Source organism: Dermacentor albipictus, chromosome 1, assembly GCF_038994185.2.
Source record: "Dermacentor albipictus isolate Rhodes 1998 colony chromosome 1, USDA_Dalb.pri_finalv2, whole genome shotgun sequence".
Taxonomy (NCBI): domain Eukaryota; kingdom Metazoa; phylum Arthropoda; class Arachnida; order Ixodida; family Ixodidae; genus Dermacentor; species Dermacentor albipictus.
The window spans coordinates 164,498,374-164,523,659 of record NC_091821.1 but is presented as its reverse complement, the minus strand read 5'-3'; the positions used below and the strand labels follow the sequence as shown (position 1 = coordinate 164,523,659).

Below are 25,286 nucleotides of genomic sequence, written 5' to 3'. Positions count from 1 at the left end.
CACACACACACACACACACACACGCGCACGCGCACGCACACGCACGCGCACGCACGCAGGCACGCACACACACAAAACGCTTGTGGCTCATAGTTGCTTTCGTCAAAAGGGGGCGCATGAAACCTGAATTGTTCGTAAGACGACTGAGGAATATGATTATAAATAGCTGGCAGCTTAGGCTATCTTACTTGTACAGGAAAAATTTTCGCTCAAAGTGGAGAAGGAAATAAGAAAGCTAATTACGTTAGCGCGATGGACAACGGTAGAGAAAAGGTGTTAAACGCGATTTCATAAATGTAGCAACCGCATGATGGATAGGTGCGATGCAGAAGAAACTAGCTATGGAACTACATTTAACTGTAAAGAATGCAATAAATTTCATCGACGATTACGATATTCCTTAACGTGAAATATGAGCACAGCTCGATACGTGTTTTCGTTTCGCGATATATTGGCTGGCGCTGACAAAGCATCTTGTGCAGCACGTTGCAAATGGAGCGAACTGTGGCGCCACTGCCTCGACAATGTGGAGATTGCGAGAGGCAGCGCGTGGGTGACGCGTGGGCGCGATTCGCAGCAGCCGGCGCAGACAGACCCCCCAGACGACACGCGCTACTCTGGCGCCATCTCGTAGCATCGTCGCCGCACTACGCTTTTCTTCTTAGGATTTTGTCATACCCTCCTCCTCCGCTTTCCTGCTCGCGTCTTTCATCGCCCGCTGCGCTCCGCGTTCGATCTTTCATCCTTCGTTGTGCTCGTTCGCTCGGTAACGCCGACGCTCGCGGCAGGAAGGGACGCCTAGGAGCTTTAAACAGAAACGTTTTATGACAATTAAAAGGGAAGTGTAGGTAAAAAATCCACATAACGTGTCGAAATACCACAAGAAGCACTGATATGTTTTGTGAGCCTGTTGAAATTGAAATATCCAGTCAGGGATAGGTGACGACGTAGTTGCCCTGCTTGAGGCTTTGAACTTTAAAGATAACGCAGGAAAGGTGGTTGAATCTGGCGGTTGAGAAGAATAAAGGACAGTTGTGTAGTATCCGTAGCGTAAATGCATGGAGCTTAAACACGTGGGAACGAAAAGGCAATACATTTTGCGGTAATAAATTTCTTGAAGATTTGATGGTTTGTTAACATGAACCACTGATCTTAAGGGCCGGTGATACATTCAGCAGGAGGGTTACATTAGGGAGCTTTGTAGCTCCCCAGCTACCGCCCTGTTTCGAAGGCGATGCTCATAATTTAATCCCCGTTTTACACATGAATGCATATCTGTCATAAGGAGAAGAAAGTAATACAAAGGTCATGTGGAAGCATTTAATCATCATTAATTTGCCCTTTGTTCTTGTAAGAAAAAAAAAGAACGGAAGCCGTACTCCGTCGCATGTTTTTTTTTATTCAGCCATGCATTTAACGGCTGTAGAGGCGTATGAACAACATGAAAACCACGAGTGTTAAATAGCAGAGCTGCTAACAATACAACTTCTTGAAAAATAGTGCAAAATATCAATCAAGTTTCATATGACCTGAAAAAACGCTTACCAGAGAGACGAGGATAACGGTGAACAGGAGCACCTTACGCGTTGACAAAAAAAATAATAATAATCTTGGGGCAAATATAGAACAAATAAAATAAATATAAATAAATATTTGAAGTTATTTCTGGTCTCTTCATGTCATAACAAAGTTAACAGGTGGTACTGAAGAAACTTTATCATTTAAATCAAACCTCTCAATTCTATCCCGTTCACCTTTCACATTACGAGTCTACGACGATTTCAGGAGGCCACTTCTTGCTCCTACATCTCAACGAGCAGAAGCCAAAACAAGATCCTCCTTACGTAGCAACGCTGGTCCTACCTGAACAACCGCCGACGAAGGGGCGGTGCCTGACTATGTGGTACTTCGTAGATGGCACCGGTGTGGGACACCTGAACGTTTCAGTACGAGCACCAGGAAGCACGATGCCTACCTTGCAGGACGTGCTGTTCGGGATCCCCTCAACTGGATGGCGGTATGCAAGTGCAACGGTGAAGTCGGCTTCGATGCACGAGGCGAGTAGAGGCATTAAGATCAATAGACAGACGAATCGTTCACTTCGACAACAAGAAACGAAAACATACAAGTTTCGCATGCTGAAGAAAAGCATGCGAGACAAACAAAGCTCCAGCTCCGCTATTTTTCCCTTACCTTCTTGGTCCCCCCCCCCCTCCCCGCTTCCCCGTGGGTGGGCTAAAAGATGAAACGTTCGTTAGCTGGTAAAATTAATGATGAACAGCGCTGCAAGGAACAATGTCATTTGCGTGCACCGCCAAGCGCATCAGGCTGATGCTGCAGTGTTCTGTCTTGTGCCGTTTTGTGTCGTAACCACGTTGCCTTTCACGCACAGACGTGTTCGTTTGTATCTTAATAGTTTCCTAAATGAGTGGTCTCAAGGACACTAGGATATATAGTAAGACGCTAAGAGCATGAGTGCATGCGACAGGCATTGCCAAATTATGACTGGGAGCATACCACTGTCGTTGAAAAAAGAGGTGTACAATCATTACATTCTAACGGTGCTAACATATGTGGCGGAAGCATGGAGGTCAACGAAGAAGCTCGAGAACAAGTTAAGCACCACGCCAAGAGCGATGGAACGATAAATGGTAGGCGTAACGTTAAGAGACAGGAAGGGAGGGGTATGGATCAGAGAGAAACTGGGGGTATCCGATATTCTAGTTGACATTAAGGGAAAAAATGAAGCTGGGCAGGCCATGTAATGGCGAAGGGCAGATAAGCGGTGGATGGTTAGAGTAACGGAATGGGTGCCAAGGGAAGGACAACGCTGTCAAAGGACAGCAGAAAATTAGGTGGGTTGATGAAATTAGAAAATTTGCAGGCCCAAGTTGAAGTCAGCTAGCGCAAGGCAGGTGTAATTGCAGATCGCAGGGAGGGGCCTTCGTCCTGCAGTGGACATGGAAAATAGTAATGATGGTGCTGATGATGATTATGAAAAGCATGACAAAAGGGAGAACAAAGCCTGCCCTATTTTGTCTTCTTCATTAAAAAGCAATTACAATTGTAGGTTCATTCAGCATTTGATTGAGCCATTGTCGGGTCCTGCACAAACTGGCTCAAATAAACTGTTTTGAGAGTGCTCAATCTTCTTCGAGATGTATGTTTATTCGACAAACGGCCCAGCGGGGGCGACGCTCCAATAGTTCATGCGAAAAAAAGAAAAAAAAACGAGAGAGAGGGTAGGCGGGTGGCGCCTGCTTGCATTGTGGAAAGCCATACCTCGCTCCCTTTCCTCTCGTGTGTGGTAGCAAAGCGGATGTTTTCCTGGTTGGCTGCCCCATATTCTGCCTCTTTACTTGCTCACTCTTTTCATACACGAAGAGCCGCATTAGATAAAATGATAATGACTTCCACAATTATCACGCTGTTAAAACGACAACATAAGGCGAACAAAGTGAAGGTGAGGAACCTTAGCTAAGGAATGCACCGCAACATATGGCAAAACATTTGGCGCATTGCCTCGCACGAATAAAATAGACAGATAGAATGAATATATTTACACAAAGGTTGAGCGGTCGGCTAGAGATGGACTGCTAGTCCACGCTGGGGAAGGGGCATGGGGAAGAAAGTAGCGATGAGTTATAACTAGGAGTGTTGAAATAATGAAATTTAAGATGAAAATATTGCCCTTCGGATAGCTTTAGGGAACTTAGATGACAGGTTCTTCAGTCAAGAGAAGATCTTAGGATTTTGGTCTCGTGCGTCTACGATGTATAAAACCACGAAAACGATGTTACAGTCCTTGTAAAGCCCTAGCCCCTAGAGAGCTTGCGATTGACGATGAACGCTTTATTGCGTGTTGCAGTGCAAAGTGCGAACCAAAGCATTAACAACTGGATGTCAGATCAACCGAGAAGCATTTAAATGTGAAACAAAGGAAATGTCACCGTACCTCGCGCAAAATGAAACGATAGTAATGGAACATAGAAACAGTACGTCATCAGATGAGTGTAGTATGTTGCAGTGCTAGTTCATAAGAGTTAATTAATAGAGCACAGCGCATCGTTTTCAAGAACTCCAGACATGGTTAGATCGGCCAACCAATAAATTTCTCTGTCTAAAATGAGACAGCATTTGCGTAGGATGCCAAAAGCGAGACATGATCACTTGGCAACTTGTAACTATTGTGCATAAGTAACCTCCTCCATGCCTTCGCTCAGGAACTGGCGCGTCTGCACAACAGCCGCCGCTTTCCTGCAGCAGAACCATTCAGAATAGTATCCATGTGCATCAGCGTTTGATCTGGTAGACGACGAATATTCGACAACTTCGAATAGTGAATTCTCGAATCGAATACGATTCGAATAGAAATGACTGTTCGATTCGTATTCAAAATTTTGAATATTCGCGCACCCCAAGTGATAATGCATGAACGAAAAGCAGCGAACAAGCTTTAAAATAAATAGTGCGTCAGGTAATACCTACACCTTTTATAGAGTAGATAACCGGTAGCCAAACTACATTTTTGTCAACCAGGTATGTTGCGCCACCTACTGAGTGGGTGAATTATTCGCGCAAGACAGCTCACGCTGTTAGGCGTCAGATGCCGCTGCGTTCGCGCAGTGTGAAGAAAGGACATGTCTTGTTTGCGCCAGAGTATCCGTTCCGTAGGTGGACCTAGCTTCTGACCAGAGCGCGAGTGTCACCCATATATCCCTAGAAGTCAGGTAGGCAAGATAATAGTTCTTAGCTCATTGACAAGATATGTCGAAGGACAACGACAAAATACCAATGCTGATCGAAAAGAAACTGGGGAGAAGGATGTCACATTGACTTTGCGAATGACGGCGTAGAAATCTTTCTTAATACAAGAACGCCTCATAACATGCAGCGCACCACCATATTGAAGCAGGAGCTCATACCCGAAAGTAAGCCACCCCCAGTAAGCCACCATGAGTACATAGAAATATTGTCTTAAGGTGCGCACTGCTGTTCCAGACAGCATTTCTCCGTACTGCATTTCCCAACATTAACTGGAACAGCAATGCATTTCGTTGCAGATACTGAATACTTATTTCTCGAAACTGGTGCAATATGCGAATTTTTTTAGCGAAACGCTGTACTTTGAGAACTGGCTGTCTTCACATGTCCCCTAATGTTAATTATGAAAAATTCATTAGCGAAATTATATGAAGAATAATTTATTTGTAACTATCGGGAAAATTCTTATGTGCATCGCAGCTATGAAATCTGTCAGGAAAAATGAACAGTTCAGTCGAATTTGCTATATTTAACTATCTGTCAATAGGTGCAGTAACAAGCGGTATTGTTTTCCAAGTTTTCCGCTTAAAGTATAGTTCAGTGCCGTGCCTGTATGGCACCGTGCGCCACGCTCAAGAACACCTATGCGTTAGCAGCGCGCAATATGTTTGAAACTACGTGTTCAAAATGTACACTAAGCATTAGTCAATTCATTATGGTTGCGCTTTTTTTTTCAGTTATTGCCCGCACCAGCGGTTCAGCTCCTATTTCCTTAACTTATTCCTCCATAGTTCAAATTCTCGAAGACCAATGCTCAGACGAACTATACAGAGAAGAACGAAACACACATTGCGCGTTTTTCTTTGTGCATTTCGTCTCAGCGCTGGTCTTCTAGAATATGAACTATGCGACCCCAACCGGCCCAAGTTTCTGCCCCACTTAAGTTTATCCCTTCACTCAAGAATTGATGCTTCTTATGATATTATTTGATTTCGTATGCTCTCTTTGTTAGCTTTCGGTGCGACAAAACTACGAAAGCGTTTCCAAAACTGTCATCTGCTTGCGAAATAGCAACTTCCGAAATACGACAGATTGATTGGTTAACCTTTGATGCATGCCCTCTGTCTCGCACGGTCGCAGGTTCTCCTGACAGCCGAGGTGGAACAGGGCGGTCTGGTAGCAGTGGGACTCGACGACATATCGCTTAGTGAAGGGCAATGTCTCGAGAACGGTCACTGTGACTTCGAAGGGCCTGAGATGTGTGGATGGGAAAACGCTGACTCTGGCGTGCAAAGAATGTGGGTGCGAAATCGAGGTTACACCCCGAGGTCGTCTTCCGGACCCCGCGCTGACCACACACTGGGAACTCGTGATGGTAATTTTCAAGTACATAACGGGTTGTTGAATAGAACAAGGGTAGTGATGTGAGCTTGTAGGACATCTTGACTGAAGGGAGTTCAGCGCAAGGAAACACAATAAGGCACGGTATGTCTACCGTGTCTTCTTTTGTCCCTGTGTGTCTTTGCGCTTAAGTCTCTTTAGTTTGGTCGGAAGAGCAGCGTTTGCTGCATCGTTGCAGCAAGTAAGACCAATAAATAAATAAATAAATAAATAAATAAATAAATAAATAAATAAATAAATAAATAAATAAATAAATAAATAAATAAATAAATAAATAAGTCCAGTTTATAAATGTATGCACGAAGGAAAAGACAAGTATAGTCGAAGCCACCGCGCATTCACGCATTGACTAACCTGGCCTGGTGTTACCCTTAATTACATGAGGCTAACAAAAAGCATTCTGTGTGAGCAATATCTCGTCTGCTCTTGACTAAATTTGTAGCATCTTACGAAAATATGTGCCCTGAACTACAATGGAGCAATTCTAAATACGTACCTGCTTTCAACTGCTTTAACGGGAGTAGCGCGTCGTTAATTTTACTCTGTGCTTTATTTCTGAAAGTTCGCGAATATAGTTCAGCACTGCTTTGCGCGTTTTTTTCCGTTATTGTCATCTGTTCAGCACTTGAAATACTTGTGTAGTCTTTCTTCTTGTCAAGGAGTGAAAGTATCTGTTTTCTTTAGTAAAAGACGTTGATGTCTGCTTGTCTTGGCTCAAGCTAACCTTTTGTGCTTTTCTTTCCTCAGGGACATACGTGTACTTGGATGGCAGGCCAAGAAGAGACGAAAAAATTTACACTGGCATACTCAAATCTCAGCGCTGGACTGGAAGCAGCGCTTACTGCTTTTCCCTCTGGCTCCACATGGGTGGCACAGACGTTGAGCCTAGTACCGGCTCAGTACGCGTGATCGTTGCCTACGTCAACGAGTACGGCAGAGAAAAACGGGAACCCGTTATAGTGGTCACGGGAAACAAAGAGAAGCGATGGCACCAAAAGAAGGTTACGATCGGTCCTGTTAGCAGTTCCTCTGTGGAATTTGTGGAATTTAGTGTTCTTATTGCTGGAACAACTGGAGGGTCCCAAGGAGGAGACATCGCTATAGATGACATCAATATGAGCCATGGTCCATGCCACGAAAGCTTGGAAACGAAGTTCCTATGCCACGACGGCGTTACCCTTGTGAAGATTTCTCAGGTGTGCGATTTTAATGAGGATTGCCCGGTAAGCGGTGATGATGAACAACTGTGTGGACAGTGCGACTTTGATGTTGACACTTGTGGCTGGTTCAGTGAACATGATTCTGCTAGTTGGAGCTGGACGATAGCCAAAGATGTCGAAGTCAACTCACCTCTACCGCGAAAGGACCAAAATATGGGGGATGCACATGGCGGTTATGTTTACACTGCCTGGCGCGATCACGTCATCGAAGCAGGAAAACTTCTGAACAGCCCTAATAATACGTACCGCCTAAAGCGCTCCGGCAAAGACTGTACCCTGTCCTTTTGGTATTTCATCTCTGGGTATTCCGCTGAGCTCATTGTGCACAAGTACACTCTTGACCACGACGTTATACTATGGTTAGTAGGAAAAAGAGGAGGAAATGTATGGACGAAGGGGCAAGCAACAATTGGGCGCAGCCAATCGGAATTTTCTCTGGCCTTCGAGGCTGATTCCTGGATGTCAACATCGAAAACGTTTATTGCTATCGACACCGTTAGCTTTGAAAACTGTGCTTTGCCAACCTCTTCCCCTGGGAACTGCACTGAATCGCACGATTTTATGTGTCCAGAAAGCAATGTTTGCATCAGAAGAAGCCAGCTGTGCGATCATGTCGACGATTGTGGTGACGGCTCAGACGAAGCCGCGGATATCTGCCAGAATTACACAAGTTGCACATATGAGCCAGGAGCTGATCCATGTGCCTGGCAGTCCGTGAGACCAGAACACAAGGCACAGTCCCTTGTGTGGAACATCTACACTGTGCCATACTTAAAGTTCGATCGAAACACGGGCCCGCACACTGATCACACGATGGGTGGTCTCGGTGCGGGCCGCGTGCTTTTGCTTCGACCCTCGGAACGTGGCCATTTTAACAGCACGGCTTTTTACAGAAGTCCCAATTACGTCACCGAGAATGAAGGCTGCTCAGTGACGTTTCACTACTTCATTCACGGCCAGGACGTTGGCGGGATTGCTCTTTTTGCTCAGTACCAAAACTACACAGAAAAGTCGCAATGGGAGAGTCTCTACGAAGTCAAGGGGCCGAGGGACCAAAGTTGGATTCGAGCTTCAGCCGTTCTTTATAGCAATAAACCATTTTGCTTTGTCATCGAGGGATCACTAGGTGTTGGCTACGCATCTGACATAGCAATAGATGACATTTCCCTCAGCCCCGGCTGCATGTCGTACAATGGCACGCTTCCTAATCCAGCTCCTCCGCCCATGCCAAAATGTAGGCATTTTCAATTCGCATGCAGCGATGGCGGGTGCATTCCAGACCAGCAAGTGTGTGACTTTGAGGTAGATTGCGCGGATGGCTCAGACGAGGAAATGTGTGGACCATGCAACTTTGAAAATGGCACTTGTGGATGGATTGACGTAAGTAGAGGAGCAAACGGATGGCAAATAACGCAAGCCAAAGATCTAGCAGAACCAGAGACTGACCACTCTACGCAGAGTGGAGTCGGTCACCTGGTGGCTTTAAAGACCCAAAGGAGTTCTTCCAAGGCGGCCATGCTACTTAGCCCAATGCTTCCGCCTTCTTCATCGCGATGCTCAATGAGCTTCTGGTACTACTACAACGACAACCTGGCCGCTGTAAAGCTCAACGTACTTTATGTCTTGTCAGAAAATATGAGTGCGGTACTTGCTGAAGTTACTCCGTCCATCGGATGGACAAGAACTGTGTTGGGGGTTCCACGACGAGAAACAAGAGACGCAAAGATTGCATTCCACGCTAGCATAACGAAGTTGAACAGAATGCGGAACATTGGCATTGATGACATATCTTTCTTAAACTGCCGTCCTAGCTCGGTACTGATAGATTGCTCATTTGACCACGTGATTAACAACAACAGTTTTTGCCATTGGCAGAACACCAGGAATGAAAGTGAAGCGTGGAAAGTCTTGTTTCCAAGAAATAGCTATGACGGCGTAGGCCCTACCGCTGACCACACAAGTGGTCGGGGTGGCTATGCCATATTTTATTCGAAAGATACAGTGACAACAAGTATTGCTTCTCTTGAAAGTGCCGAAGTCCGGCCATCGACAAACAACATGAGCTGCTTAACCTTCTGGTATTCTATGAACAGTGGCAATGAACTCAGCTTGGTTATAGAAGCAAAATCCGCCCGAAATTCAGCCGTCAAATTTGCAAAGCAAGGTGCTGACACGTCCGGGTGGAATTTTGGGGAACTTCCAGTTTCGCTTCAAGAACATTACACATTCACAATTTCCGCAGTGTTATCCAGCAAAGCAATAAAGGGAGCATTCATTGCAATTGATGACGTCACATTGTCAGAAGGTCCATGTCGTCGAGAAGGTTTCTGTGATTTTGAAACAGATTTTTGTAACTGGAAGCTTGAAAAGCAAGGGCTCAGCGATGGCTGGAAACAAATTTCGGCGGCGACGGACACTGTGCTCGGTCCGACACACGACCACACTCTGGGTACTGCTTATGGTCACTACGCTTTAGTTGTTCCTAGACGTCAAGGAGATAGAGCCTCATTGTATTCACCAGTCCTGGAGAAGTCACGTTACCGTTGCCTTCGATATTGGTTCAACATGGCTGGTAATGGTGCTGGGACGCTTTCAGTTTACCAGCGGCTAAACGGATCATCTAGCATTGATAACCTGAAACCTGCATGGAGTCGTTCTGGAGATCAAATGGGAGCTTGGCGTCGAGGTCATGTCACACTGCGTAATCTGCTTCGATACCAGGTGGTCATTGAGGCGTTCACAACGACAGCAAATACAAGTAGTTACTCGCATATTGCTCTAGACGACGTGGAGTTCAGCTTCGAGCCATGTGAAGACACAGTTACATGCACTTTCGAGAGTGATGCCTGTGGTTGGCTCAGCGACACAAACAGCTCGAGGATGCCTTGGATAAGAACGACTGGTTATAAAGGTGTGGCTGTAGGAGGACCAGGCGTAGACGTGACTACGTCGAGTTCTTATGGAAGTTACATGCTGGCGAAGGTCGGTAACACAAATGGACGTACTGAAATAATTTTGCTGTCTGACTATGTGGATGTTCAGCGACAAAACAGTTACTGCTTTTCTCTATGGTACATTTTCTATGATACTACAGACTCTTCCCTCCTGGTCAAGAGTGCAAAAGATGGCGATATGAACCCTGAGCTTTTGTTGAACTTGACTGATGGACAGACTTGGGCAAAAGAAGAGGTCGTAGTGCTGACAGGTACGTTAATGTCGACGTGAATTTCTTGTTCTAGTAAATTTTAACGCACTTGTTTGTTGCGAATTTGATGATTTGAATTGAGCGAGTGACTGTGTTACTATATGTCTGCGCGAGGTGTCACCATGGTATCTCTACGCATGTAAGCTTGACTGCTGTAAGTCTGCCTTATAAGCTGCGGACTGACCTGTGTGAAAACCGCGATTCCTCCGTTTCGCAGTATTTAAGATAATCATAATAATAATCATCAACACACCCACAATATGTCCATTCTGCCGAAGCAGCGCAGACGACGGGACAGATGAAAAAACACAGGACGTTGCGCTGACATCTGACAAAGGACAGGACAGTACACGGCCCTGCCAGTTTTCATCCGTGCCGTCGTCTGCGCCGTTTCTCCATAGTGTAGATCAACCAACTAGTCCAGCTCAGAACCCTTGCGCTGATTATGTGCGCTACATAAAAGAGTGCCTTCCACAAACCATTCCAATTAGCGGTGCTTCACGTGCGCCGTTCGCGTCCAACTCATACGTAATCGCGAATTTCTTAGTCTCCACCCTTCCGCGGTAGCCTAGCCTCTATGGCGTTGCCTTGCCCGGATAATAGTCCCGGATAGTATTGCGGCAGCGGTGACCGCATTTCGATGGGGGCGAAATGGAAATACACTCATGTACTTAGATTTCGGTGTGCGCTAAAGAACCCCAGGTTGCCAAAGTTATTCCTGATTCCCCTACTACGGCGTACCTCATAATCAGATCGTGGTGTTGGGGCGAAAAACCTCGGAATTTGTATTTATACTTTCAACGCTCGATCTGACGGTCTGCCGCAGGCATTATCTACTTAACTTTCCTAAGTATCGATTATTTTACTTCAGCTGACCATCGGTTGATACTCCTACAGACTTCATATTTTCTCGAGTTGCCTAGTGCAGAACGCCAAGCTATTTTTATTATGTAGTCCGTATTACTTCCCTGCTATTCCTTATAATTTAGGGTGCATTAATTATCGCACTGTGTCAGTTTCTTTACAAGCTTGTCAGTCCCGAAAGTACAGTTCCGGAGACTAATGGATGTGAAAAAAGTTTCTTCCTTCTCGCAGGTGAAGAAGACCAGAGGAGCTTTCAAATAATTGCGCAATCTGACAGGAAGGCTAACCAGTCCGCTCTATCAGGAATCGCCATAGATGAAGTAGAATTCTTTTATGGAAGCTGTAAAGAAGGCAGAAGGCCATCAACTGCTGAAAAATCTCCACTACGCTACCCTCCTCACCCTCTTGACTGCGACTTCGAGCAAAATGACTGCGCATGGACGAATGGCACTACAAGCGGTACTAGTGTCTGGTTGCGTAAGCTTCCCATCGGCCGCGGTAATCTTGGACCTTCACTACCAGAAACGGACCACACGACAAAGTCTGTTTACGGAAGCTTTGCGTATCTGGACTTCGCGTCTACTGTAACCTTTGAGCAATTATCAAACGATAATGCTATACTGGAGAGTGAATTTCCGCTCCACGTAGACCGAGACGGTGCGTGCCTGAAGTTCTGGTTCTTTGCGTTTGGCGAAACTGTTCCGCCATTGACCCTTCGAGAAAGAGATGCGGTAACGCGGGCCTCACGTGTGGCATGGACGAACGTTGGTTCAAAAGGACCCCAATGGAACTACGCACGTGTGCATTTCGAGGGTGACAGTGCTGTGTTCTTGAGCTTTGAGGCCTCAAAGGTTCAAGGTGGCTATACGGCTCTCGACGACATTGCAGTGAACGTTGGTCCATGTCCGACGCCACCACTGTGTGACTTTGAAGCTGATGACTGTGGCTGGCGCGCCAGGGATGACAGCGCACATCTTCACTGGGAGAGACTTACTGCTCGGGACGCTATTGGGAGCAAGGATCACACCTTTGGCTCTGAAGGCGGGCACGTTCTCGCCGTCAATACATCGAAACAAGGGGCAGAGAAAGGTGAGAAGAGATATTGATAACGATTTAGCACGGCCAAAAGCAGACAACCATGTTATGCTCTTTGAATGCCGTCATTTTGTACGAAGCTGGTCGTGGGTCGCGATTGATGCGTTCCAGCTTCAATGCTAGACGGACATAAATGCGTGAGGAAAATGTAGAGAGTATCACGAAGGTGAAAAGGAAGCTTGTTGTCTAGAATACCTAAATATTTCAATTTGATAACAGACATAGCCCAAAATATACGTTCCTGTAATCATAAAATAACCGCTGCAAACAGTGCCCTTTAACATCAACGTTGATAAGCATGCATAAAATACTAATCTTTTATAGAACTCCTTTGCAGTAAACCAGTTGGGTATGAATTAATGTAATGACTGCAAAACTTGTTTTGAATGTGCGAGGGTACTGCAGTATTGTACAAAGAGCCTATTTAGATCAATAATACATGAATCGCACTTAAATACACCAATAAATTATCCCGTGAATAAGCCTCAGAACGCAATGGGTATATTGACTCTTAATATACATGCTAGTAGAAAATATTTAGAGACGCCTGCAACTGGGAAACCTTAGCAATTGAAGGCAATCGAACTCTCGAGCGGGATGAAGAAAAATATTTAATTGGCAAAGAACGTATCGCGAAGGAATTGCATATGCGGTAAGCTATTTAGCATTATGGTAAGGCAGTTTCCTTTGTCTCCACTTTGCCTCTCTATCGGCCTTTTTTATAATAAATTATCTCTCTTTCTATACAGTTTAATTGTTGTTGGAACAATTTATTGGTACACGAACTGCTAGGTTTTGTCAGACAGGGCAATGTAATGTTGCGTTAAATTACCCTGTACATTACTCATGACTGCTCGTCGTGCTAGATCAGTGGCTGCGGCTGAGCACTGTACGTCGTGGGTTGAATTCATGGCGGCGGCCGCATTTCGCTGTGGGCGAGGTGCAAATAATCATGCGTAACGAGTATTTTTTGTGCATTAAGAAACTCCAGGTGGTCATACTTAATCCACAGCGCTCTACTACGGCGTTTAACGTAGCCCTCGCGTGGCTTTAGGGCTTTTACTCCATACAATCAAATCATTTGCGTGCTGTATGTTTATGTGGACTATATTATGCTCGTGTGTGTCACATAGCGCTAACAGTCAGACAAACCAAACGTCAAGCAACGTTATATATAGTATAATTGTTTGGACGAGGAATCAAACGTTACTAGTTGCCGCTTTTACACCATCCCTAAAGCAAAAATCGCATATTGTATGCGCATCCGGAGTTATTCTGTGCAAAAAGAAGTCAAATTTCGGCGTTTCTTGCACCAAAAGTTTCAGGTGAAGATGCGAATGCTTGAAGGAACTAGAGGATGTTGGCATAACGCTTACGCCTCCACTTGTAAATCTGTGCGTTTCTGGCGCTTGCGTGTTGAATCCTTCACCCGTGCCGCCCTTGATTGTTCCTTAGCCTTTCTTTGCTTGTCGTTGTCACAGAATCTCGGACTTTCGCGTTAAACTTTTTTTTTCTTCCAAGGAATACATACGCTTCGCCACTGGCGTAATGTTCGCTTAAACTTTGGATAGACATCTCTTCTGCGTCTCCCTCTTTCTTTCATTCACTGAAACATAACTGGTGTATGTTGTCTATTTATGTCTGCCTTGTGCACCACAGCGTGGGGTCCACACGCGTCGTCGTAAGGCATTGCATCGAGTTAGCCCTTACAAGCAGACAAATGCCGCAAGGAGCAATATTCTCTCAAATTAGATGGCTCAGGTTCGATTACAACTGAAGTGCATCTCTTTATTTACTTATGTATGTATTTTGTGATAGCAACTAAATGGACACTCTAGGCATAATTTAGCCGTAGTCATCGACATCGCGTGAAGCTCCAGATATATTTAGGTATATGCATGCTATAAGCTTATCCGTGCCGTTTATGCAGGGTATATTGCTACACTATTCAATCACACAAGTAGATGAGACCAGATGTTACGTTCTTGACCAAATTATTCCTCAGAATTGTGAGGATGGCCACCCACAAACAAATGTCATCAAACATATCATTCACAGCATTCATACCATTCATGCCTTTTATCCTAAATCTTTCTCAGGCTAATAAACATTAAAAGTGCAAAACAATAACAGTGATCAAACCTGAAGGTGATGTAAGTTTACTGTCGTGGCTCTTTACGGGCACCGTAGTGGCGCCTGTGCGATGTCATTACAGGCCCTACACGGCGTGTTAAAGCTTTCAAGGTGCCAGAAATTTTGGCGCACCCCGTTATAGTTAGAACATCGTCCGAGAAGTTCAAGCGCAACGTTAAACTTTGCTGTCCCAGTCAGTGCATCGCCCTTTGGGCGAAATCGCCAATTTTTATTTAAAATGACACTTCGTTCTTGGCTATCGTGTGGCACGTAGTCAGCCACTGAATTCTTATGGTTCTGCGCCAATATCTATTGTAGGTGCGTACACCAAGAGTTTGTTCATCAATGCCATGGCCATCTAATGGCGTGCCTCCCTAGTGGGCTTATGTGCCTGCAAAGTCATCGAGGTTTCTCATAACAGCATTGTTTGAATTAGATGTTTGCTATGTCAGCTTTATACCATAGAAAATACAAGTATTTGCTCTAGATTGATGGCTATGGTTACTTTAGGCGGAGGTTTACTATAGACGAAAATGGTGTGATAGTGTCTACTGTTAAAGTTTGAAAGTAAAGCAGGGTGCCGGTTCGGGTTAGTTGGTTGGACATAGTTTAAGTGACTCTGTCGGAGCTCTCGGTCGGTTTTCCAGCGCCAACGCTGATTCATCTCTTTTACGTTAAGTACTTCAGGTGGCCCACCAAGTCACACCTGAGGAAAGAACAGTTATGTTACAGTGGGATACTATCACACATTGGTATCTCAGGAAACGAGTCAACTCATGCTCTGGCGATGTTAGCGCACAACCTTGACTTCATTGACGATGCTTTATGCAAATTTGATGACACTTGGCTGCTTATACACCACCACCTACAGAGCTCACAGCCGGATGAAGGTGTCTCCAAGGGACACTACGCAACACCAATTTCTGGTCGCGCTTTGACTCGCCGCAGTAGTTCTCTATTGCTCAAATTACGCATTGGTTGTGTTAATGCTACACATCGCCTTCACCGACAAAGACGTACGCCGAGCTATTCGTGCCTGACTTGTGAGCATCACGGCGAAACGCTTGAGTAGTTGCCATTAGAATGGCAAACTTTCCACAGTTGTCGCGGTGTGCTGCTGAGCAAGTTCGAATAATTTAATCTTGCTCGGGCGCAGTGTTTGTATCTTATTTTGCGTCTAGCTCTACTTTCGCGCTGCTCGTTTAAAGTAAAAGTATTATTTGGTATGCAGTAATACATATATGAAGCATTTTAACTTGTAATTTGTGTTTTAGAAAGAATCTGGCTATCATATGATATTCAGCAAAGTTTTTTCTTTCCATAAATTAGTGAAGATAAACCGAAAACCTTACGAGTCCGCATGCTTCGAAAGTGTGTCGCTTCTTCATAAACACTTTATTAAGTGACTGTAGTATGTTACAAAATGCAGCGGAAGTTCTCGATGTTGGGAGGCTACTGATTTTTTGAATGAGCTGAATGTAACATTGCTCCGCAATCCTGACGGACAAGTCGGTGCGCCTGGAATGCAGTCGCCGCCCACATTCGCTGAAGCTTGTGGCAAACTAGCAGTGCTTATGAAGTTATTGCCTTAAAATAAAAAAAAGTAAAACTTCTAGGCTGTCGCCTAAGAAAAAAGTCAGTTTCGCTCAAAAGGCAAAGCATCGACTACGATAGCAATTAGTAGGCAGCTATACAAAGTAAGGATAGGAGTTCTATTGGTCGTATAAACGTGTAAAAATTCGCTTACTAACTAAAGGAACAAGCATGGTGTCCCACGCGCAAAAGCAAACATGAACGTATCTACCTCGATGAGCGCGAACACTCACTGTCAAAACACCGGCGTGAGAAAGCACGGCAGTAGCAGCGAGCGAATTGACCTTCGTGCTGCCTCATGGTTCAACGCGAATTAAGCGGTGAGAATACAGCGGACACGGAGCTATCAGCATTTAGCGCACTCTGCCCCCTGCGCAGATCGCTTTTAAGATAGAGCCCGCGCGGCCGCGCCATACACAGCGGCAGCGGAGTAAAACTCCCTCCCCCACCTCTCTTCCCTCTCTCTTTGCTTAGCGCGCGATGGAAGACTCCCTGCTTTCCTTCTTTGCGCGCGCGAGATGGAGCCACCATTGTCGGCTCAACCTCGCGCGCGTTCACTCGCACATACAGTATACGGCGCGCATAGACGATGTTATCACACTCGGACTCAACGTCACGCAGACGGCGAAGACGACAGCGGAAATACGGCTGGAGTGTCCATATAATTGCTGTCGATATAAAACTTATGCGGATCGCGTGAGATGTAGGAATCAGATCTTTAGCGTTTGCGAGTAATGTCCTTGTTGTTGAGCGCAAGTTTCCAAGTAGAGAGCACGGGAGGAAATTGCACACGTATCCAGTGGAAAACGTCTAGTCTTCTGTTGTCTTAGCTCTGCATGTTGATGTCACTCGCCTTCGCGTTAACAAATATGTGTGCAATCGAATTCCGAGTCATTCTTCACTGAATATCGACGGTTACCCGCTTCGCGTTTCCGGGCGAAATGTTCACTAAGCTCCTCGGTGCTCGTTGTCGCCATCGAAGCGGCTTCCTTTTGGGGTTACGAGGCTTAGGAGACAGCATGTGTTCGCCTTCTAATCCACGCTTCCCTGTTCTGCTCGACGCAATTCTTCCGAGTCTCTGTTTCCTCCGCACTAAATACGTGTTTCAGGACCATTTCGTGTTGCACTTTGCCTGTGCGATTGGTATATAGGGGCCTATTTTCCCTTGGTCGCCTCGGCTTGCACCATCCCCGTGACCAACTCATCGTACAAGACAGCAGCCAGCAGCAAGCACCCTCAAAGCGGAAGAAAGAGGGAAATAAAACTCCGCTTTCATTCTGAATGCTTTATAGTATTTTACACCGCTATGAGAACTTGCTTTCGAAATTTACTTCGAGCATGGGGAATGCGTCTCAGTGTGCCTGCGAAGCTTTCTTTTTGGACATGATGTGAATGACGTGCACACCCGCTGCGTCAGGGCTCAATTTTATTGCTGCCGTTAAATAAACACGATAGCCTTTCAGCCGTTCAGCGCCTCATGAGGGCGTATATAGAGCTGGGAAATGAATGACGCATAAGGAAAACATGCCAAGAGCGTGTGCGTCTCCGGCTATATTGCTCCCTTCATTACGATGAAACCGTCTTCTTTCGGAGCTGTTTCCATTAACTCGTGGCCTTTGGGCTTGAAACTTGTGGCACGGCTTTTGTTTTTATTCTGCCTACATCGCTTCTTGTTTCTCGGTGATGTCGAACGAGCGATTTACATCTTCGTCGTCTTTTCTCTTCTCTAGACGGGATGCTTCACCACATTTGTTTACTTTACCTTCATCACTCCTTTCTTTAGTGTTCTTTGCAGTAGCTGTTCTACCTCCATCCTTTAGTTTTATCGTCTTTCCTTTTTCATGCTTTGCCGTGCCTGCTGCCCTTCGATGCGCGTGGTGACAGCTATGCACGCTAGGTTCGCTTGCACATGAATCTTTTGGGGGCAAAGACCTTGACAAATAACCGCAGAATGGACGCTGTAAAAGCTAAGGAATTAAATAAAACATCTTCTTGAGGATAATTTTGGATGTTTTTCCTTGTGCATGTGAACATTTATGCTTGCAGTGTAGTCGGCTTCCGATCTCGATTGCCATGCTGCTAATGCTAAGCCTGCTAGTCAACAAACATCCTGTGCCTTATGCTAACACTTCTCGTCCATTGCAGGTGCAACAGTCACAGCGTTTAGCGAAACACAAGGAGCTAGGAGCAGTGGATGCGCTCGGTTTTGGTACCAGTTAAGCAGTGGACACAAGCTGTCACTGGGCACAAGTCAAGGAGGAACACTAAGACCCGAAGCCACATTCACAAAGAGTCAGTTACATGGAAGTGGTGTCTGGCATTCAGCCCAGGTCAGCCTAAAATACATTCGAACAATGCCATTTGAGTATTACCTGCAAGTTACATTGGATTCAAAGGGAGGAGTCGTTGCCGTGGATGACATCCAGGTAAGCAAACGACGCGCTGGTTTCTTATCTCGTTAGAGTAATGTTGTCTCATCTTTGTCATATACAGATTGATTAGCTCAACACATCCGTTTTCCGAATTTCAGCCTAGAAAAAAAACCTTGGCCCTGTGCGTTAAACGAACGGTGGCAAGCTAGTCGAACTACACAAAAGCTCGTGTAAAGCCGAAATGTGCAAAAAAGGAAATGAATATAAGATAAAGGCTCATCGCCTAGAACTCCTACTGAATAACTTGAAAATAGAAATTTCAGGTCTCTTTGGCATAGGGGGGGCTCTTACTTATGGGCTCTTCCTCGTAAATCGCTGCTTGAGATGCACGCTACCGAGCATGCGCTAGAAAGATGAAGGTACCATACGCAACTGGGGTGGTAACGTATGTGTGTGTTCCGACGCGCTGTCGTGGCGCGATCCAGCATGTACTCAGCGAAAACAGTTTTTTTTGTCTGATATCGGTTCACACCTGTGCGTCTCCCCCCTCCTCCCCCCCCCCCGAGATTAGACAAACTGCACACAAGAAGTTTCAGACGTGACACGAACTAGTGCAAACACTAAGTATAGCATGTTATAGCAAGTAAACTTTTGCCGGTTGAAGCATATCAGTAGCACGTAAAACAACGCTCAAGAGGCTTCATAGACCAGTGCCCTCACTAAGTACAGCCCATTCTCACGCGAGAGGAGGAAAGCGCGAGAGGCATTGGGAAGAACGCGCTTCTCATTGCTTTCCTCTCCCTTCCGATGCACATCGCAGCGCCCCTGCAACATCGCTGTAGAGCGTGTATAACTTTCTGCCGTGAATAAAACGTTATAAGAGGAGTTTCCGAGACGTGCTCTAGCTGTTAACATGGGCGCTTTCAAAACACTTCAGTGGAGACTGAGAGCTGGTGACGATGAGTTAGTTGCATGTGATAAGCGAATATTAAAATGTAGGATGGTTTGGAGCAAAACTTTTTTTATATATTCATAAACATTAGCACGTCAAACATTAGCACGTCACGTAAATTACATATGTAATTTGACGTGACGTGCTAATGTTGCGTACATCCCTGTTGCCACTTGTATTCTAGCTGCAGATATAAATATTTCCGCAAATGATAACACAACAGCACGTTTTGGTACTGAGGCTTCTACACAAACTTTCAAATTTCTGCTCATTTTCTGAAGTCATTAAAGGATGACCAGTGATACGCGGCGAAAGCAGATTGAAAACATAATGATCGAATTTTTTTCTTTTCGATCGCAGCTCCTCAGTCACTGCTCAAATCTGGGCTCTTGTGATTTTGAAACAGACTTCTGCCTTTGGGAAAACGAGCCAGTGTCTTCCGGGTCAGCTTTGTGGGGCAGATTCACCGGTCGATCTCACATGGTGAGTGATTTAAGACTAACACATGCGATACCTATTTTGAGAAGGCTATAAATGCGCTTCCTGTTGCGATGTGTTGCATGTTTACAGTTTTTCTTCGTCTTTTTTGTGCAGTTTGGGCCAGAGGTGGACCACACATTCAGTGAGTCATTCGGCACTTACGTGGCCATTAAGAACAACCTCAACAGCAGCGATCTTCCATCTGCTCTTGTTTCTCCTCTTCTGTCAAAATGTGACATCTGCTTCAGTTTCTGGTCTTACCACGTTGGATCTGTGCCTCACATGCTGAATCTGTTTCTTAGAACAGAATCAGGAGACGACGCTATTGAATACTCGGCCACTGCTGATGTGAGCGGCCGATGGGTGAAAGCTCAAACAAACATCTCAACAAGTGCGGAAAAGTGTCGTATCGGCCTCAGTCTGACTTTTCCTGCTTTCAGTTCTTCCCTCCTGGCATTAGATGATTTCAATGTTGTTACTGGGCGCTGCAAGCCTTTGGAAGATACAAATCACCCTGAATTCAGCTGTGACAACGAGACAAAACACCTGACACGTGATCGGATATGCAACTTTGAAAATGACTGTGCTGATGGCGAAGATGAGCAGTATTGCGGTACTGAGTGTAGCTTCGAATCTAAAGACACATGTTACTGGAAAGTGAGTGGTACGGGAGCGCAATGGTCTCTTGAACAGGCGAGGAACAACAGCTTAGCCGAGCCAACACAAGACCACACCACAGGCACAAAAGATGGTAGCTTTCTCCGCTTCAGAATTAAATCTGCCTACGATAACGAACGCTCCGCTGTAATCGTTAGCCCAAACCTCATTGACGCATCTCCTACCTGCACGCTTGGATTTTGGTACTACTCCACTCTTACATCACAACGCGCAATTATTAAGGTGACGTACGGGTTCCTTTCTAAGCTAAGACTACAAGACACGACGATACTTTTAACGAGTGGACACAATGGAACTCTCGAGCGGAAAAAGTGGAAGTACGCGATGGCCCGGATAGGAAGAGTTTCGGAGCGATTTTCAGTTAAGTTCCTGGGAAACTTCAAGTCCTTTGACAAGACGTTTCTAATAGACGATCTCAAGTTCTCACACTGCAACAGGAACGAAGCTGTATGGGTAGCAGGAGCAGGAAAGTGTCCATCACGTTTTTTTAGTTGTGCCAATGGAAACTGTATCCCGAAAGAAACCGTATGTGATTTTAACGACGATTGCGGTGACCTGAGCGACGAGTGGTTGAGCCCCAGAGTGAAATGCACATCATTCCCTGCTCGTTGCGATTTTGAAGACGGTGTTTGTGATTGGAAAGTAGAAGGGGCAGCTTGGGGGAGGCGTCTAAATGAAAGAGATGAAAGCATGCTCATTAACGACGACCTCAGAGATCACACTACGAACTCACTGTACGGAAACTTCTTGCGATTGTCGTTTGCAGATCAATCACTTAAAAGTGGAATATTTTCTAGTCCAATTATAGCTGTGACAAAAGATGCTGAGTGCTCTTTACGTTTTTTCTATACATACCAAACAAGATTCACCCACTTGGACTACAGGCTGTATAGCCTCAGCGCCGGAAGCTTGGCAGTGTACGTTCGTTTTGATCTTCTCGGAGAAAAGCGCATTGTATGGAAAACGTCTAATGTATTTGGGCAATACTACGAACGGAAAATAATTTCTCTGAAAAAATTTGATGGCCCCATGCAAATTTTGATTGAGGCAACTGCTGGTACCGACCTGAACGGAGCGTGGGCTATTGACGACATTTCGTTCACAGACGGCTGTGCCGTTTTATCTCTGGAATCCCTACCTGTACTAGCATCAGAAACGACGACAAAGGCACCATACAGTTTATGCAGCTCTGAAGAATTTGCTTGCCCAGAACGAACATGTATTTCTTTATCTCGAATCTGTGATTTTGTTGAAGATTGTCAAGGTGGTGCTGACGAGGAGAACTGTGCAACCTGCAACTTTGACAGTGGCCCCTGCGGCTGGCAAGATGTGAGCTCTGGCAGGTACTTGTGGGAAAGGCTTCAAGCTGGCCGCAATAGTACCGATCCAAGTTCAGACGTTTCGGGCAAAGGATTCTTTATGGGCGTTACCGCGGGGGAGGGAGTCGTTTCTAGTAAGGCTGTTTTGAAATCGGTTCCGCATGGCGCTTCCAGTGGTTCGTGCTACTTAGAAATGTTTTATTATGCCAATAGCGTGGTCCCAGGTACGGACATTTTGACGCTAAGTATTTTAGAAGAAAATTTATCGTCAGAAACAGTCCTGCTAGCACTGCGATCCTCTGAAAGCGACAAGTGGAACAAAGTTTCCGTGGAAATTGGGCGTCGTGTGCGCAGGGGATGGTCGTTAAAGCTTGAGGCCACACCGTCTACTCCAGAAACGGCAATTGCTGTGGACGAAATCAGCTTAGTTAAGTGTGACCGGTCTCCTCTTGGCAGCGACTGCGAGTCTAAAGGTGAGCTGTCTTGCAAAGAGCCTCGCGGCATTTGCTATAGCAGATCCCAGCTTTGCGATTGGAATTTAGACTGTCCGGATGGTTCAGACGAGTTGGACTGCAGCAGTTTTCCAGAAAGGTGCAACTTCGAAAATGGGATGTGTGGTTGGACAGAAGAACTCAATCAAGGCCATGCACGCTGGCACGTCACAAGCGGCGATACACTATCAGGTTACGATGAGCCTACATTCGATCACACACTTGGTAACTCCTCCGGGCATTTCCTGTTCCTTAGAAATAAAAACCGTGAGAAAAGCCATTCCAGTTTGAAAAGTGTTCATTTCAAAAGAACAACGACGCGGAATTGTAGGCTTCGTTTTTGGTACGTGATTTCTGAGAACGCCGCACTGGACATCAATATTTTAGACTTGCAATCGAATGAGCTTCACAAAATACATCAACTCCGCGGCAACGACACTGTTTATGGGTGGCGAAAAGTTGATGCAAGTTTGTCTTGCCCAAGTGACTTTCAAGTTGTTCTGAATGGATGGCCCGAAGGCAGCATTGCAATTGACGATGTCTCGTTCACACCAGACTGTTTCATCTCGCAGTCTTCTGTCGTGCCGACAGTTTCACCAGGAAATGAGTGCAATGATGAAACAGAATTCAGATGTAAGGATAACAGCTGTGTTTTGAAAGAACTGGTTTGTGATTTCAAACCAGATTGTCCGTTTGGCAGCGATGAAGCACGATGTCCTTCTTCATGCAGCTTTGAGCATGGGGACTGTGGTTGGAGCAGCCCAAATTTGCCTGAAAGAGCGAGCTGGCGTTCCTTGACAGCCATGGAAGCAAGAGAGCGCATAAAAAGCAGCCCCGCTTTGGACGTAACAAAAAATAGCTCTTCCGGTAGTTATCTCTTCTTCTACATGGCCCATGATGGCGACAAGATAGACGAACCAATAAGAATGCTCACCGAAACTTTCCAACAGTCTACTCCCGACTGTAAAATATCATTTTATCATTGGCTCACGATTCCTGTCATACATGTGCGACTACTAGTTATTTCTGATGGTTCTGAAGACATATTATTGTGGGAGCGCACATCCAATAAATTGGCTAAATCTTGGATTTTCGAGTCAATTGGTGTTGGACGCCGAAGCGGCCGCTTTCGTCTCGCTTTTGAACTTGACTCGCCATCCAGAGGCGGTGGGCTACACTTTGCGTTGGACGAAGTACATTTTGTAGATTGCGGCTACCCTAAAAATAATAATTTCTCTGGCGAACCCTGCTCAAAGAAGGACACGTTTAGGTGTAAATCGCGAAAATTCTGCATCGCTAATGAAAAGACGTGTGACCTTTATGACGACTGTGGTGATGGAAGCGATGAAGTAGGATGCAGAAATCAAAGGGTGACTTTTGAGGATGAGAACACTGGCATTCTTGCATTTGAAGATCCAAACAGAGAGGATAGCGAAGGCCCGTTACAGTTTGTACGTGGAAGGTCCCCATTACGAAAGAACCACGACACGGGACCACTTTTTGATCACACAACATTCAACAGGTCTGGGGTATACGTGGAGTTTGGTGGGGCCTTTCACGGTTTCAACAAGATGGCCACACTGTCTTCCCTCACTCTAGTACCCGGCAGCTGCCGCGTGTCCTTCCACTCGTATATGTTTGGTCGTCAAGTAAATTTGTTGACCCTTTATTTACGTTATTTCAAGAACAGCAGCAACTCGGCGAAGGAAGTCTGGCGCCAAGAGGGTTCAAAAGGAGACTTTTGGGAGCGTCATCATGTTGACGTGACGGAAGGGAGAGACCGACAGCTTGTGTTTTCCGTGCGTTCTGGAAAAGGACCAGAAGACGTCATAGCCCTTGATGACATAAGCTTCAGCGAAGACTGCAGGTGGGTTTTCATTAGAGTTTCTTCTATGTTTCAAACTTGATAGGAAAATAAAGGGAACAACATTTGCAAGCGCAATACACAGAACTTCAGTGCAAAGCGTCATGTTATACATGCTGTAACAGGATAACCGGCGTCGTCCGTACATATTGTTGGATCCTGCTACTATTTAAATTGAGTCATCGCAAGACTCTATACCTCAAATTAGAATGACTTAAGCTAAATTATTATTTTTATGGCAGAGACCAGGTGATCTATAAAATGTCAAAATGGGCACCTCTATAAACATCACAGTGTTCGCACAATACGTGAATTTGCATGGGCTGATTTTGAGTCTATATACAGGTTATGTAATAATAAAGCAAATGTGATACATATGCGTCCCATAACGCTGATAGAACTGGCTAAAAGGCATGTACACTATTCAGAGATTCATACGCCATACTCGGACCGCATACTGACCGGGGCTTTTTAAACTAGCGGCGATCCCTGGGTTATCACTGAGTGGCCGAATGCAGTCACAACGCATGCATTTGTAGATTGCGGCTACCTTAAAGATAATAATTTCTCTGGCGAACCCTGCTCAAAGAAGGACACGTTTAGGTGTAAATCGCGAAAATTATGCATCGCTAGTGATAAAACGTGTGACCTTTAAGGCTTTCGCTTTCGTGTGATACAAAAATGCATCAGCTTGGTGTCCCCAGTGTCTACTGGTCGCTTAAAACGTGCCGGCACTCACATGCTCCGAATATTGCGCTTCAATCACTGAGCACTGTATCGAACACAACTTTAGTTTTAAAGATGTGACATTTTAGAAAACAAAGACAATAAAACGTAAGATTGCGGATTACGAAA

The 25,286-nt window shown here is 45.4% G+C and overlaps 1 protein-coding gene and 1 long non-coding RNA gene across 10 annotated transcripts in view; one reads left to right on the top strand and one right to left on the bottom strand.

Moving 5' to 3' along the window:
- Window positions 1–25,286, top strand: part of LOC135911392 (MAM and LDL-receptor class A domain-containing protein 1-like) — a 265,122-nt gene that overhangs the window by 181,040 nt on the left and 58,796 nt on the right. For all 9 annotated transcript variants that reach the window (XM_070528718.1, XM_070528725.1, XM_070528726.1 and 6 more), the window contains 7 exons: window positions 1,786–2,057; window positions 5,905–6,139; window positions 6,913–10,590; window positions 11,686–12,543; window positions 18,421–18,701; window positions 19,960–20,082; window positions 20,194–24,434. In XM_070528718.1, coding sequence (XP_070384819.1) covers window positions 1,786–2,057; window positions 5,905–6,139; window positions 6,913–10,590; window positions 11,686–12,543; window positions 18,421–18,701; window positions 19,960–20,082; window positions 20,194–24,434 — 9,688 coding nt within the window. The remainder of the gene's footprint in view (window positions 1–1,785; window positions 2,058–5,904; window positions 6,140–6,912; window positions 10,591–11,685; window positions 12,544–18,420; window positions 18,702–19,959; window positions 20,083–20,193; window positions 24,435–25,286) is intronic.
- The window catches only part of LOC135911398 (uncharacterized), a 54,176-nt gene that overhangs the window by 1,804 nt on the left and 27,086 nt on the right, over window positions 1–25,286 (bottom strand). The gene's annotated exons all lie outside the window — the stretch shown is intronic.